This window comes from Grampus griseus (genome assembly GCF_964374135.1).
Source record: "Grampus griseus genome assembly, chromosome: 4".
Classification (NCBI taxonomy): Eukaryota; Metazoa; Chordata; class Mammalia; order Artiodactyla; family Delphinidae; genus Grampus; species Grampus griseus.
Window position 1 is genome coordinate 108,223,025 of NC_138997.1, and position 13,690 is coordinate 108,236,714.

General features: G+C 50.5%; 1 protein-coding gene across 1 annotated transcript in view; it reads right to left on the minus strand.

Moving 5' to 3' along the window:
* Nucleotides 1-243: 243 nt before the first annotated feature.
* The window catches only part of LOC309822306 (uncharacterized protein C4orf50), a gene marked incomplete at both ends in the record, with an annotated part of 49,975 nt that continues 36,528 nt past the window's right edge, over nt 244-13,690 (minus strand). Inside the window, 4 exons of the mRNA XM_082654033.1 lie at nt 244-333; nt 3,358-3,479; nt 5,465-5,513; nt 12,407-12,589. Coding sequence (XP_082510159.1) covers nt 244-333; nt 3,358-3,479; nt 5,465-5,513; nt 12,407-12,589 — 444 coding nt within the window. The remainder of the gene's footprint in view (nt 334-3,357; nt 3,480-5,464; nt 5,514-12,406; nt 12,590-13,690) is intronic.

Sequence of the window (13,690 nt, forward strand, 5' to 3'; positions counted from 1 at the left end):
GTCAACACAGATCCCCAAGCCACAGGCAAAGCCACTTGCCACTGAATGAGGGTTTTGATTGCTACCAATTTCTTAAGACGTTCTCTGAAAGTTCTGCTTCAGATATTTACGGAGTCTAGGAAATGGCCCCAGAGAGTAAGTGGTCCTATTCCATTTATAACTCCAACGGTGATTTATTGACCTGGGAAGTGCTGCAGATGCTTTGTCGAAGTTCTTGATGCAAAGCCAGGATCCTTGCGGGGCTCAGGAGCTCGGGGGATGGCAGGAGGTGCTCAGCTTGGAGGCCAGGCCAGGACATTCCACCTTTTTCTTGCAGACGTTGTACAGGGAGCCCTGGTTCCACAGCGATGGAAGCCTGGCACATTCCAGGGTCGGGCGTCGGCCCCGAGGGCCAGGGAAGCTGGAGGCAAGAGCACAACGAAATGGTCTCTACTTTTACACGTCCATAAAAGCCCCTTTGGCCCCACAGTTTATCCAAGGAAGAGATGGCAACAATAACAAACATTTATTGAGCACTTTCTGTGCCAAGCTGCTATTACATGTCAGTGAGGCACACGCCATCAGCACTGAGTTATAGACGAGGCAGTGGGGATTGGGGTGGGGAAGGCTCGAAGCCCAGGTCCTCTAAAGGCCTGACAAGAGACGATCACTGACGGTCTCTCCATAGAGTCATGTCCTCTGTAAATTTTGTTGTTCACGGTGACAAGAGATGATGACCTTTCCATTAAAAGGAAAGCAATATCCAACCTCCTACTCCCCTGTTTCTGTTTTTTTTCCCTCTAAGCTCAACCATAAAATAGTTGTGACATATGACAAATCTGGTTACTTCCCTTCAGAAATGACCTCATTTTCCTTCTAGGTCACTTAATGCCCTGGTGTCGTTTAGAGTTCGTTTTCACCATGGGAAGCGTGTACCAAAAGCCGGCCCAGAGAGACGGCTTGCAATCTGTTTTTCCTAGGGCAGAGAGCTCTGCTCCCCAATGCCTGTTACAGCTGAACAGAACCAAGGCTGTGGGCAAAATGCAATGCTGGGGATAGGGACAAGGTGCCTGCATGAGCTTCTAGAGAAAGAGCCCAACAGCCTCCTCCCACCGCCTCACTCTTCATCCAAATCTACACAACAAGGCCTCCTGTGGACCGGGTACTGTGTAAAGCACTCGAACAAAGACATTTACATGGACTATTCTGTCCTCTGGCTATAAAGAAACAAAATTATCCTGTGGCCTTGAAAGTATGTCCAATAAAGGAGGAGATTTTATCCAGCAGCATTCTACAGTGTGGTGAGAACTCTGAAGAAGGTTGAGGAACACTTGAGAAACTTGGAACCATAAGAGTATTAAGATGCTTTTGGGTTCATCTATTCATTCAATTTATGCTCCAACTATTTCCTCCAAAGCTTTGCTATCAGTTTCTGGCCAGTATCACTGAGTGCAGACATTGGAGGGTTTTTTTCTCACATGGAACTCCAGATTGTAACCTCAAGGGGGGGCAGGAGAGACAACTCTCATCCCCCCAGTGAAGGCCCAGCACAATCTGGACACATAATGACCAGAGCATCAGCTCTAGAGCCAGACTGCCTGTGTTGGAACCCCAACTCTTTAGCTGTGTGACCTGGGGCTGGCTACTTACCCTCTCTGTGCCTCACCTTTTCTCACAGGTGAAGTGGAGTGAATGTCTAGATCTATTTTGTGGGCCTATAGTGAGTACTGGAAAAGCTGATGCATTGCACATAGTAACCATTCAAGAAGTGGAAGCAGGGGTTTTCTTTCTCATTGTTGTTCTTATCAACATCGTCATTATGATCTCCTAGACTCCTCTCTCCTTTATGCTGCAGCCTCATTTAATTGCTTACCAATCCCCCAATGCTTCAGGAGCATTCACCCCTCTGTCTTTGCAGGTATCATTCCCTTTGCCTAAAATGCCTTCTACCTGCTTGTAATAAGGTAGGTCAAAGATCAAAAGTCAGATGTAATTTTCCTAGAAAAAGATCAAAGCTGGAAAGAAGTTCTCATTACTAGATAATAAGCCTTCAGATAAGTAATTTGAAATGAAAGTCACCAGTTAGAAAAAAAAAGTTTAAGGTCAATCAATAACACCAGCTGTCTTTTATTGAACACCGCCTGGGGCAGGCAGTACAATAATTATGTTATGTGCATGATTTCATTGAATTGTCCCAAAGACCCCGAGAAGTAAATATTAGCTCCATTTGTTAGATTAAAAAAATTAATATGAGCATGAAGGCAAGAGAGAAGCCACAGGAATAAAAGGAAGAAGAAAAACAATAATAATAAGTTGAAATAAAATGCCAAGAATAAGATCAGTTTCTTCCTAAGTAATGGCTGCTTTTTTTTTTCTTTTTTGAGCATCTCTTATTTTCCAGAGACATATTCAACTCTGCTTATCTGATTTTATCCTCACATCAGCAGTAGGCAGCATTATCCCCATTTTACAGATGAGGAGATTTAAGCACAGAAAAAGTAAGTAATCCACCCAACATCACACTGAATTACAGCTGAGATTTGAACTCAGGCCTGTCAGACTCCAAATATCATAAGTAAAGTAGGTTTTCTCTGGGAAAACAGAGTGCTTCTCTGGTTCTGACTGATGAGGACATTTTGGACCAAACCTCCAGCAAGAGCATCTAGGAAAGCTGGACAAAATATAGCAAAAGATGTATTTGAAACCATCTGAGAGCTACAAAGGCTGTGAGGATTTGTGGGACTAAAATTCAAGATAGGACAGAAGCCAAGAGTAGTTGGCCCAGACTGAAGGCTGTATTTCCCTCCAAGTGAAGGTGAAGCCTGTGTGTGATTGTGATGGCTGAGAGATAGAAAGCTAAGCAGAGATTTTGACAGCCTCATGGAGTGGGAAGTGGCTGCGGAAGGACACTGATAAACATTACAGGTTTTTGCTTGGAACCATGAAAGGCTATGCCCTAAGAGTAAGAGTGAGCAAGAAATAAAACAGATCTCATAAGTACTAAAATTCTCTCTGAATCAGTTCTGATGTGCAGAACAAAGGAAGTCCTGTCTGGATGAAGACACTATTAAATTACATCTTCACATTTTCACACATGATGTCTAGCACTCAGTGAAAAATAACAAGACACAGAACACATGATATGACCCAATACACAAAATTTAAAAACAGATAATAAAAAGGGACTAGAAGGGGAAAACAGAGGGGTGCTGTGTGGTCACTGTCTAGTTCTGGACCTGGTGATGGCTTTATGGGCACATACCACTCCATGACAATTCACTCAGCTGTACATTCCCAAGTTGTTCCCTTTTCTGCATGTGAGTTATACTTTCAATAAAAACATTTATTTGAGAAATTAAGTGACTGACATCCTCTCACCTTCAAAGAACCCAGTTGAGCTGTCTGTGCTGGCCACTCAGCCTCTGGAATAGGCCAGGACTCTGAATGCAAAGGTCTTTGGAGGACACTGTCCATTTCAGGATTCAGGAGGTATTTCTGAGCTAGAAGAGAATGTTCTCAGTCAAGACTCAGTTCAGAAGTCTATTCTAAAAATCAACAAGTCAGACTTCCCTGGTGGCGCAGTGATTAAGAATCCGCCTGCCAGTGCAGGGGACACGGGTTTAAGCCCTGGTCCGGGAAGATCCCACATGCCCCGGAGCAACTAAGCCCATGCACCACAACTACTGAGCCTGTGCTCTAGAGCCTGCAAGCCACAACTACTGAGCCCGCGTGCCACAACTACTGAAGCCTGCGTGCCTAGAGCCCGTGATCTGCCACAAAGAGAAGCCACGACAATGAGAAGACTGAGCACCGCAACAAAGAGTAGCCCCTGCGCACCGCAACTAGAGAAAGCCCACGCACAGCAACGAAGACCCAACGCAGCCAAAAATGAATAAACAAATGAATAAATTAAGAAACACCCTATATGTCATAAAATAACCTTAAAAAAAAAATCAACAAGTCTCTGAGCCTTTTCATTGTCTTTCATTCCCAGATTCCTTCACCTCACAACAGAGGCCCTCTTGGGTGCATTTGAACTCTGAGTGCCACATTCACAGCCCTCTGATGGTACTGCCACGGTCTTGGGATATCCTAGAAAATTGCCTGCCTGCTTCACTGTCCACTACCAGGCTGTAAGCTCCTTCAGCACAAGGATCACCACCTTTGAAGCTGACTCATTTTTGTAAGCCCTACAACACCTATCAGGGATCTGGCACATGGCAGCCTTCTAGATATGCTGAATGAATAAGTAACTAACTTAATCTAGTATATTTCCTTCTTTTAAAGGTGAGGAACCGAGCCCAGAGAAGGGACGACACTTGCATAAACTAGTGGCAGAAGCAGGACCAGCTAGAATTTATGCGCCTCCAACTGTATGCGCCTCCATCTCCAAAACAGATGCCAACTCAGACTTTAGGGATAGAAGACAAAGGTACAGAAGGGCAGGCCCATCCTGACCAGCTAAAAACTGAAGCCAGGTACCTCTTCTTGTTTGTTGGTGCCCTGCAGTGTGTCAGGCACTAACACTTCTAAAAAAGATCATGTTATCCTCCTTTTAAAGATAGAAGTCTGGGGCTCAGAGAGGTTAATTAACTCATCCAAGATCACACAGCTTTAAGAACAGCATCTAGTAATAAGAATTGCTAAGTGAACAGTTATCAAGAGCAGCTCAGTTGCCTAAAGGTAACTCTATCCATACTTTCTTCACTTTTATATTGAGCACCTGAAAACAAAGTAACCCTAAACAAACCCTTAGGAACCCCCCTCCCCCAGTGCTGAGAGTACACTGCACTTGTAAAACAAGGCCCAGGGAAATTCTCTCTGGCCAGATAGCATCTTAATTTTCTTGTTAACAATAAGAATAATAGAACAACAAAACCCCACCCATGTTACCATCTAAGTAACCACTGTTGGTATTTTAGTTTATCTTCTAGCCTAAGTTGCCAATCATTCACAGATGTTCACGTACAGTTGTATCATTGTAGTCATCCGATACATTCCATTTTGTATCCTTTTTGAACTTAGTAGGATATCCTAATTCCCACGCTATCCCATGGTCCTTATCAGCACCATTTTAGTGACTAGCACTTCAACCTCAGTGAATATGGGTTCATTAACAATCCTGGAGCTTTTCCCCACAGTTTTTCACTGTTCTAAATACCCTGGCATGAATATACCTGTCCATTGAGCTTTTCCACATATAGAATTATTTACTTAGGATAAATTTCCGGGACTGAAACTACAGGGCTGCAGAATTTGCCCACTTGGGCAGTGGCAGTATTTTTCGAATGCGTTCTCCTTAAGTAGTGAAATGAAAAGGCAGAGTCAGTAGGGAAGAGAGTGCAAGATAGTGGGGTCGGGTTTCCTTTAGTCGTCTGCACTTGACCGTGGGCTTTTCTCCACCCTGGCCCACCTGTCAGATTGTCCTGCCGGTGTGGACTGTGTCTGAGCCTGCAGACTATTCCTAACTGAAAATCACACTGACCTCTGACAACCGTTGTCTTCTCAGACTCGACGTCCAGGTGATGGCTCGTCTGCAAGAAAAGACATCTCAGCAGTTATTCTTCATGACACAGCTGGAAAAGCCTTCTACAGACAACTGCAACTGGAAAAATCAGCCCCCTCACCGCTGCAGAAAGTGCATTCTATGACCAGATCCACTCCTCCCTGTGTGTGCGAAAATACAGGCAGGACCTCCCTTCTGCCTACAATCCTCAGAGGGGTCCAGGATTTGCTCCCAGGGATACAGGTGCAAGGAAAAGCTTCCGCTTCCTTTACTCAAATTGAATCTCCAGAGGGAAACTGATGACTGCATTTTAAAAGATGTTAAAAGGGAGAAAATGAGGGCAGCCGGACGGCAGAGTCTCCAGGAGAAATACTCTCTCCGTGTGGAAGCCCCTTCGACACCTTGTGAGAGCTGATTGCTGAGCTGCACGGGGGACTCCTGACTGAGTCACCCAGGAAACCAGGTCGGGCTGGACCTGAGTCCCTGCACCACCCCCTGGTGGACTAGTCCTCCTGGACCCCACATGCACACAGGAAGAGGTGAAGCGGCAATGGTAACTCTGCTCTGAGAGCACTTCACTTACATCCCCTAAAACTGTGTGTCTTTGAGTACCATGACCCTTCACACCCCAGTGCCTTTGCTCATGCAGGTCTCCCAGCCTAGAGGGCCTTCCCTCCATCCTTCCAGCTACTAAAACTCTTCTTTTTTTAATCCTTCAAGGCCTATTTTGTATGCTTCCTTCTCCAGGGATTATATTCCCAAATAAGTCTCCTTCTCTCTGCTCATTGCTGTGTTGCAAGTGAATGCTTTTGTTCACACTTGGGTTGGGAGCTAGTCTTACTAGACACAGACTTCTTCAAAGTGATACTGAGGTTTCATTGACTTCTGTGTCCACAGAGTAGCCTCACAGGCACTGAACTGCTTCTGGAGCCACTGCATTCAGTACCTGATCAGAGATCTATAGATCTTACCCCTGCTCTCTGCTCCTCATTTATCCCATAGGCCTGGAGAGGCTTAGAGCCAGGCGGCCTCAGGTTGAATCCTGGCTCTGCTGCTTACGGGCTCCATGGTCTTGGCCGAGTCAGCTGAACTCTCTGAGCCTTGTCCTCTCCATCTGCAGAGTGGAGCCACTAGTATGGTACTTGCAGGGTTTTGTCGGAGTGAAATAAGAATGAACATCTGCTAAATGTTCCACATACAGTAGCAGACAGATAAAGACTCACCCTACACACTCCACTCCCCCACCTCTCTCCCCAGGTAAACTTTTGGGGGAATATTCTCAACTTCATAAAAGGTAGGACATCAAGAGAAAATAATTGCCTGGATCCTTGGGGGCCCAGGCTCGGGGTCGTTGATTTAATGAATTAAGGGAGTTTAGGACTCTCAGTCTCACTGCTTCTTTCAAGATGAGATTCCATTTCCAAAGGCCCATATATAGATCTTGTTGACCAATGCCCAGAGGAGAGCAAGATGTTTCCAGGACATGGAAAAAAGAGGAAAAAGCAGGGCAGGAGGAAGTGGAATTAGCAGCCTCCTTGCCAGGTGGCTTGCATCTCTCCGAGGCTGGGGTCTCCATGACCCTCAGGTGTTAGTACACCAATCCCCTGACCTCCCCCAGTGGAGCAATACTTTGGTTCTGCTTGAAGGGACCCTACATCCTCTGTGAGTGTCTTTATGTGACAGCACTGTGAGGGGAATTTCAGGTAGGATCTTGTTCAACCCTCACAGAGCCTTACAAGAAGTCAGCAACCCCCGCCCCTTGCTTCCAAGGCCTAAGAGAGCAGGCGGCTTGGGGAGGTGAAGGATGAGCACCGAGTGGCTTGGCACAGAGGACTGTCACAGAGTGGCAGTTCTTCCGGATCTGGGGTGTCTTTATCTGCCAGGTGAAACTTGGTGTCTGAAGAGAGGGCAATAATCCTCACGTCCCAGGAACTGCAGGGAGTCAGGCAGGGCGAACCCATCCAGGTCTCTGATGGACCTTCCATTTGTTGAGCTGACCCCAGGCTGGACCCTGCAAGCATGGGCAGGAGGGCACCCCTGAACCACTTCCCCCTGGCACCCAGGCATCTGCCTCCAAGAAGGGGATGACACCTGAGCACAAGCAACAAAGAAGGTGTCTCACTCTTGGCTTGGGAATGTCAATAGCCTAGGTCCTGGTGAAATCCAGAAAAAATAGGTGGCCTGGGACTGGAGAGGGGGGTAGGGACTTAAGAGGCCCTGAGAAGGTGCCCTGAGCCCTGCCCAGTCAAGCCAGTTTGGGGGATGGGGTGGAACTGAGAACCCCCTGTTTCCATTTAGGAGTCCAAGAATGGAAGAACCCGCCCTCCCCGTGCTCCCATCTCAGCTAAAGCCAGGGAGGTGGCAAGATCCCATGTTCCCAGATGGAAGACAGTAGGAGAGCTGGCCAAGCTAGCCTCATGGAATCCTCCTGCTTCAGGACCAATGCCCGAGCTGAAGAGAACCAGCAGAGCTAGAAGAAGGACACCAGGGCGGATGCAAGGCCAACCTGTGGACAGTGGTAGCCGAGATTCTAAGGGATGGACAATACACCAGCTCAGGGAGATGGCAGCTCTGAGGGCCGGGTAGCCCCCATCCACCCATGCACCTGTCCTGGTCCCTCAGTGGGTATTTGGAGGTGGGGTCTTGGGGAGGTTATCAGGTCATAAAGACAGAGTCCTCAGGATGGAATCGGTACCCTTATAAGAAAAGGTGTGAGAGAGCCGGCCTCTCTGTTCACCATGTGAGGACGCAGTGAGAAGGTGGCCGTCTGCTCCCCAGGAAGAGAGCCCCCACCACCGTGCAGCACCTTGATCCCCAGCTTTCAGTCTCCAGAACCGTGAGAAATGAATGTTTGCTGTTTAAGCTGCCCAGTCTGTGGTATTTTTGTTAAATTAGTCCCAACAGACTAAGATACTTAGATGCAGCCCCGAAGAAAGGACACAGATGCTGAGCCGGCCGAGGCTCAATTTCTATCTCCCACCCAACCAGGGCAAGAAAAGTCAATGGGAGGCGGTGAACGACCCTGAGCCACCGCTGTGGGGTGAGCACCCTCTTCCTGAAAGGGTAGGAGCTCAGACGGACCCCAGCTCTGAACCCCCAGCCCGCCACCCCTGCTTGTGACCTCGACCGGCTCTCTGACCACCCTGGGCCTCAGTCTCCTCCTTGACAAAGTGGGATGTTGGGAGGATGAGGTGAGTGAACCACAGAAAGTGCTGGCTCAGAGGAGGCTCTGTGGGTCTCAGCCGTCATCACCGCTTCCAGGGAATAAATGAACGGCAGCCTGTCCGGGTGGGCTCCCCACACCCCGTCCTCTCTCAGGTGTCTGTGGTTAGTGTGGGCTCCCTCCCAAGGGCAGGGGCCAGTGCACATGAGCTTCCCGGGGCCCAAGTGCTTCTGGGACTCCCCTGCTTCTCCGCTCTGGCACATCCCCTCCACAAGCCCGTGAGTGTCCCCCCCACCCCAGCCAGCCGGGCAGCCCTCCCAGGCTCTGAGCCCAATGTCCCCAGCAGGAATTCCATCTGTGTTCTCTGAAACGAGAATCGGCACCCGTAAAACCCACGTCCTGCCCAGCTGCCAGCAGGAGGAGCTGCCACCGCAGCCACCAGGGTCTCTGTGCCCCCAGAGCTCTGCTCGGCTGCCTGGGCCTTGGGTGTTCCCGGCCGGAGCCAACTGGCTGCCGTGTGCATGGCCTGCCTGGGACTCGGCAGCTCAGTCCAGCCCACAGGCCTGCAGGGTTCCTCTTCCCGAAGCACATCGATCCTGTTCCACCCCTTCAGCAGCTCCCCATTCACTGAAGAACCAAATGCAAACACCCCTGCGGGCAGTCAGGTGTCCGTGACCTCCCATCCAGCCTCTCGGAACTCCTCCACTTAGGATCCCTCACTCCAGCCAGCCCGGAGCCCTCTTTGCTTCTCAAACACATCACAGGGTTTTTTTCCCACTGCCTTTTATCTGTGCACTGAGGATTGGCCTTCCAGCGACAAGAGGGACAGACTCGCTGAAGGCCTAGTCTGTATGTGCCAGAGCCCGTGCTGCTGCCCACATGCCCCACAGCCCTGCAAGACACCCAACACATCCCCCTTCGCATAGGGGTCGCAGCTTCAGTGCACAGAATCCCACGGCCAGGTTCAAATCCCAGCTGCTCTCAGGCAAACGATTTAACACACAAAAAGGTGAGCTAGAAAGCTGCTATAGATGTGTGTCTTTTTTTTTTTTTTTTTTTTTTTTTGCGGTACATGGGCCTCTCACTGTTGTGGCCTCTCCCGTTGCGGAGCACAGGCTCCGGACGCGCAGGCTCAGCAGCCATGGCTCACGGGCCCAGCCGCTCCGCGGCATGTGGAATCTTCCCAGACCGGGGCACGAACCCGTGTCCCCTGCATCGGCAGGCGGACTCTCAACCACTGCGCCACCAGGGAAGCCCTAGATGTGTGTCTTTGGGCACGACTTGTAACCCCTTTGAGCCTCAGTTTTCCAGTCTGGAAAGGGGGATAATAATAGCACCTCCCCCGCGGAAGGACTACCTGAGTCAGTTACATAAAGCCCCCACAGTAAGTGATACACGTCAGTGTCCCCTCCTAAGCCCACAGAGCTAGACAGCGGCAGAGCTAAGATTTGAAGCCAGGGCTCCTGGGTGCCAGAACCCGCCCCCTTGGCAACTGCCCACCCGAAGACCAGGTTCCTAACTCGTGGGACATCCCTGCACCAGGTGCTTCATGATCTCCATCTGTCTTCATGTCCATTCTGCCAAGTAGGTCGTAATATTCCCATTTTACAGATGAGCAAACTGAGGCTCAGAGCAATTAAGGTCTTTTCCAAAGACACACACACAGTCTCTGTCTAAGCCCTTCCTTCTTGACACTTGCTATAATTTATGATTATTTCTCTCCTTGACTGCATGCACGTTTTGGCCTGTTTGGTTCACCATTTCTCCCCAACCCCAAGCACCATGCCTGACTTGTGGCAACAGGTGCTCAATAAATATTTGTGGAATAAAATGGCAGAGCCAGGCTTTTGTGGTTTGTGGAGGGATCAGTGAGCCACCCCCCAGATCACGAAAGTGGGGGTGTTCTTGGTGAGCTGAACTGCAAAATAATGCAAAATGGAGGATTCAAAGTCACCTTAAAAGGAGGAAGTAGAAGCTTATGATTGCCCATAGTCTTTCAAAAGGTCTGGGTGGGGAGGCACCCTGGCCCCAGGGGAGGCATGCAGAGCACATCCTTCAGGAAACTAACGCATCAGGCTGATGACACCATTAACACTCTCTGTTCTCATTGAATAACCTTCTGACTATAAATATATATTGACTTACAAATGAACAAATGAATGAATGAACTTGACTTTCTAGATAACTCCACTATAGGGAGAGAATATGCTGATTATTTTTTCATCCATCCAATATTTCATCCTGCACATAGTTCGATCTCTCATGGGAAATTATTAAGTTAGTGTTCAGGTTTATACCTCAGTCTCTGTGAATTTGGTCAATGTAAGTCAGCCTGTTTAATCCCAGGGAACAAATCAGGTCTAATTTCAGAGCCTGCCAGACTGAGAGCAGCCCTTGGAGGGTGGGGCCCTCACTGCAATGATGGCTTCTCAGCACACAGCCAGCCTCCCTCCCAGGTGACACCTGCCGCATCCAACATCTTCCCTGGAACTCTGCACACAGGGACTGTGCCTGGTCCCTTGACAAGATGCTGACGTCTCTCCCCATCCTTATTCTGCCTCTGAAGAGGCTTGAAACCCTCGGGCAAAGGGATGAGCACTGGACCGGGAGTCTGGGGCTCTGGATTCAAATTCTGGCTCTGAACCAAGTCGCCATGGCCCTGAGCAGGCTCCCTGGCCTCCTGGTGTCCATGTCCGCTGTGTGGCAATTTGGACGAGAGGACATCTAAAACCCTGAAGGCTGTGGGGGAAGGAAGGGACAGGGAGGGTCGGCCTGCAGAGGCTGGGCTGGGAAGGCTGAGGAAGGTGACGCAGGCCTGGGGCTACACTGCCCAAAGCAGGCCCCCCTGAGGGCAGTTGGAAAACAGGGCTGGCTGTGTGCACAGCAGCAGCTGCATTTCGCCCTCGCATCATCAGGAGCTGTGCTAGTCTGGTGGGGGCACAGCTGGCTGGTCCCCAGGAATGGGGCTGTGCGCCTGAGTACGTATGCGCGCTTGCGTGTGTGTTTGTGCATGTGCGTGTGCGCACGCATGCTCATGGGCAGACTCAGCTGAGCACCTGAGGGTGCTGCACGCACACAGACACCCAGGTACCACTGTTGAGAGCCAGGCGGAGACCCGGGAGCATGTTTACTAGACCTGGGTCAGAACTGGTATCCATCACCATCTGCACTACCTCGTAGCTGTGTGACCTCAAGAGAGACTTCCAACCTCTCTGAGCCTGTTTCCTCCCTCTTCTGTAGACCATTAGGAGAGGAGATGCTCATTCATTTACTTCGTTGCTTCATTCATTCAACAAATATTACCTGAGCAGCTTTTCTGTGCCAGGCACTAGGGAGACAGAAATGGATATGAAGCAGCTCTGGTTTCAACAGAGAAACGCTGACAAAACTCCCCTAACAGTAGGGGGCAAATCCCTCGAATGTCCCAGGTCAGTCATATCCACGTACAATGAAGGACGGAGGGGCGTGTGGCTAATCCTGTGGCCCGTGGAATTTAGAGCAGACTCCTGGGCAAGGTCACACCCGAACTGTGCCCTGAAGGATGGATGGGAGGGCTACAGGACAGACAAAAAACTCTGCCAGAGGAAGCAGTAAGTGCTAAGGTCCTGAGGCACACGTGAAAGACCCATCTAGTGAAATAAACGCCACGGTGCTTGTCTGATGCTGAATTGACACAGGGCAGGGCAGGCAGGTGGAGGGTAGGTTGCTGAGCTCACAGCCCCAACAGGAAGAGGGCAGGGCTGTCTGTGGGAATCTACCTGTGGGACCCCCGGAGCCAGGAAGGTGGCCGCGTACTCAGCCAGCGCCGCGTCATTCACCATGTTGCTTGCCGTCTCGGAGAGCTGGTGGTTCTCCACCCCGTGTCTGTGCAGCTCCTGGAGCAAGTGTGTGATCAGGTGGTTCCTCTCCCGACACTTCTGGACCAGGGAAGCCAGCTTAGCCTGAAAGGGTGGGAGGGAAGACACACAGGTGGGTCCATGCATGCAGGACTTCCAGGGGGGCTGGATGACTGAGCTGGGGGGGCAGGGCATCGGCTCCCTGCTCTGCATCCCGCAGCCCTGCCTTAGCTCAGCCTCCTCCCTGCAATCCCTCCCTCCACCCGGAAGCTAGAGGCAGCTTTGAAAACAATGGGCCGCACTGCTGCCCACCACCCCAGGGGCCCTTCACTGCTGTCTGGATACCTTCTGGGTGGGTAGGCAGCGTGGGCTTCAGCCAGCTATGAGACAAGCTCCTCTCTAGCCCTCGACTTGCTCATCTGTACCCTGGGCATCATCAGGGCACCAGGACCAAAGGAGATGGTGCAGGCAAAGCACGCACACGGGGCCAGCCCAGCCAGGCCCTCATGCACAAAAGGTCAGACCTGTCCCTGTGCCTCTCCCGCCCGATCACGACCACCGTCCTTCTCACTCCTCTTTTTCCGGACACACTGGTCCACTCCCAAACTTCCTCATCACTCCTTTGTAGCTCTTGTCCCAAGCCCAGAAAAGCCTTGCACAGATCCATTCAGAGGCCAGACTGGGCATCGTCTCCCCAGGCAGGCTTCCCTCATGCTCAGGACTTGGGTCTCTCTGTGCCCAGGCTCCTGGCTTCCTTCTGTCCCAGCAGTTAATCTTTGTATCTCTGGGTCTGTCTCCCACATAGCCTGGGGGATCCTCAAGGTCAAGACTGACACTCCCCTGGATCGCCGGCACCATCCCTACGCCGTGGCTGGGCACAGCATGGCCCATGGGAGAGATGTGTTACATGAGTGATGCGAGTTCGTGACCCTCCCACCATGAAATGACCTCCCACATTTGTGCATGTCTGGAGGGACTGATAGACTCTCGCCATCTCCTGCTCCATCGGAGGAGGTGATGACCCCTTCTTGCCAGAACTCCCTTCTAAGCCCATCCCAGAGGGTCATGGACCTTTGCACATCAGTTTCTAGGCAGTGATGTCTGGGTGCCCAGTACTGCAGGCAGGCAGCACAGGAGGGTGGGCTGACCTGGACGCTGGGGTGCCCCAGGCCCCCTGAATCACATCCTTAAAACATCGGGGCCTCT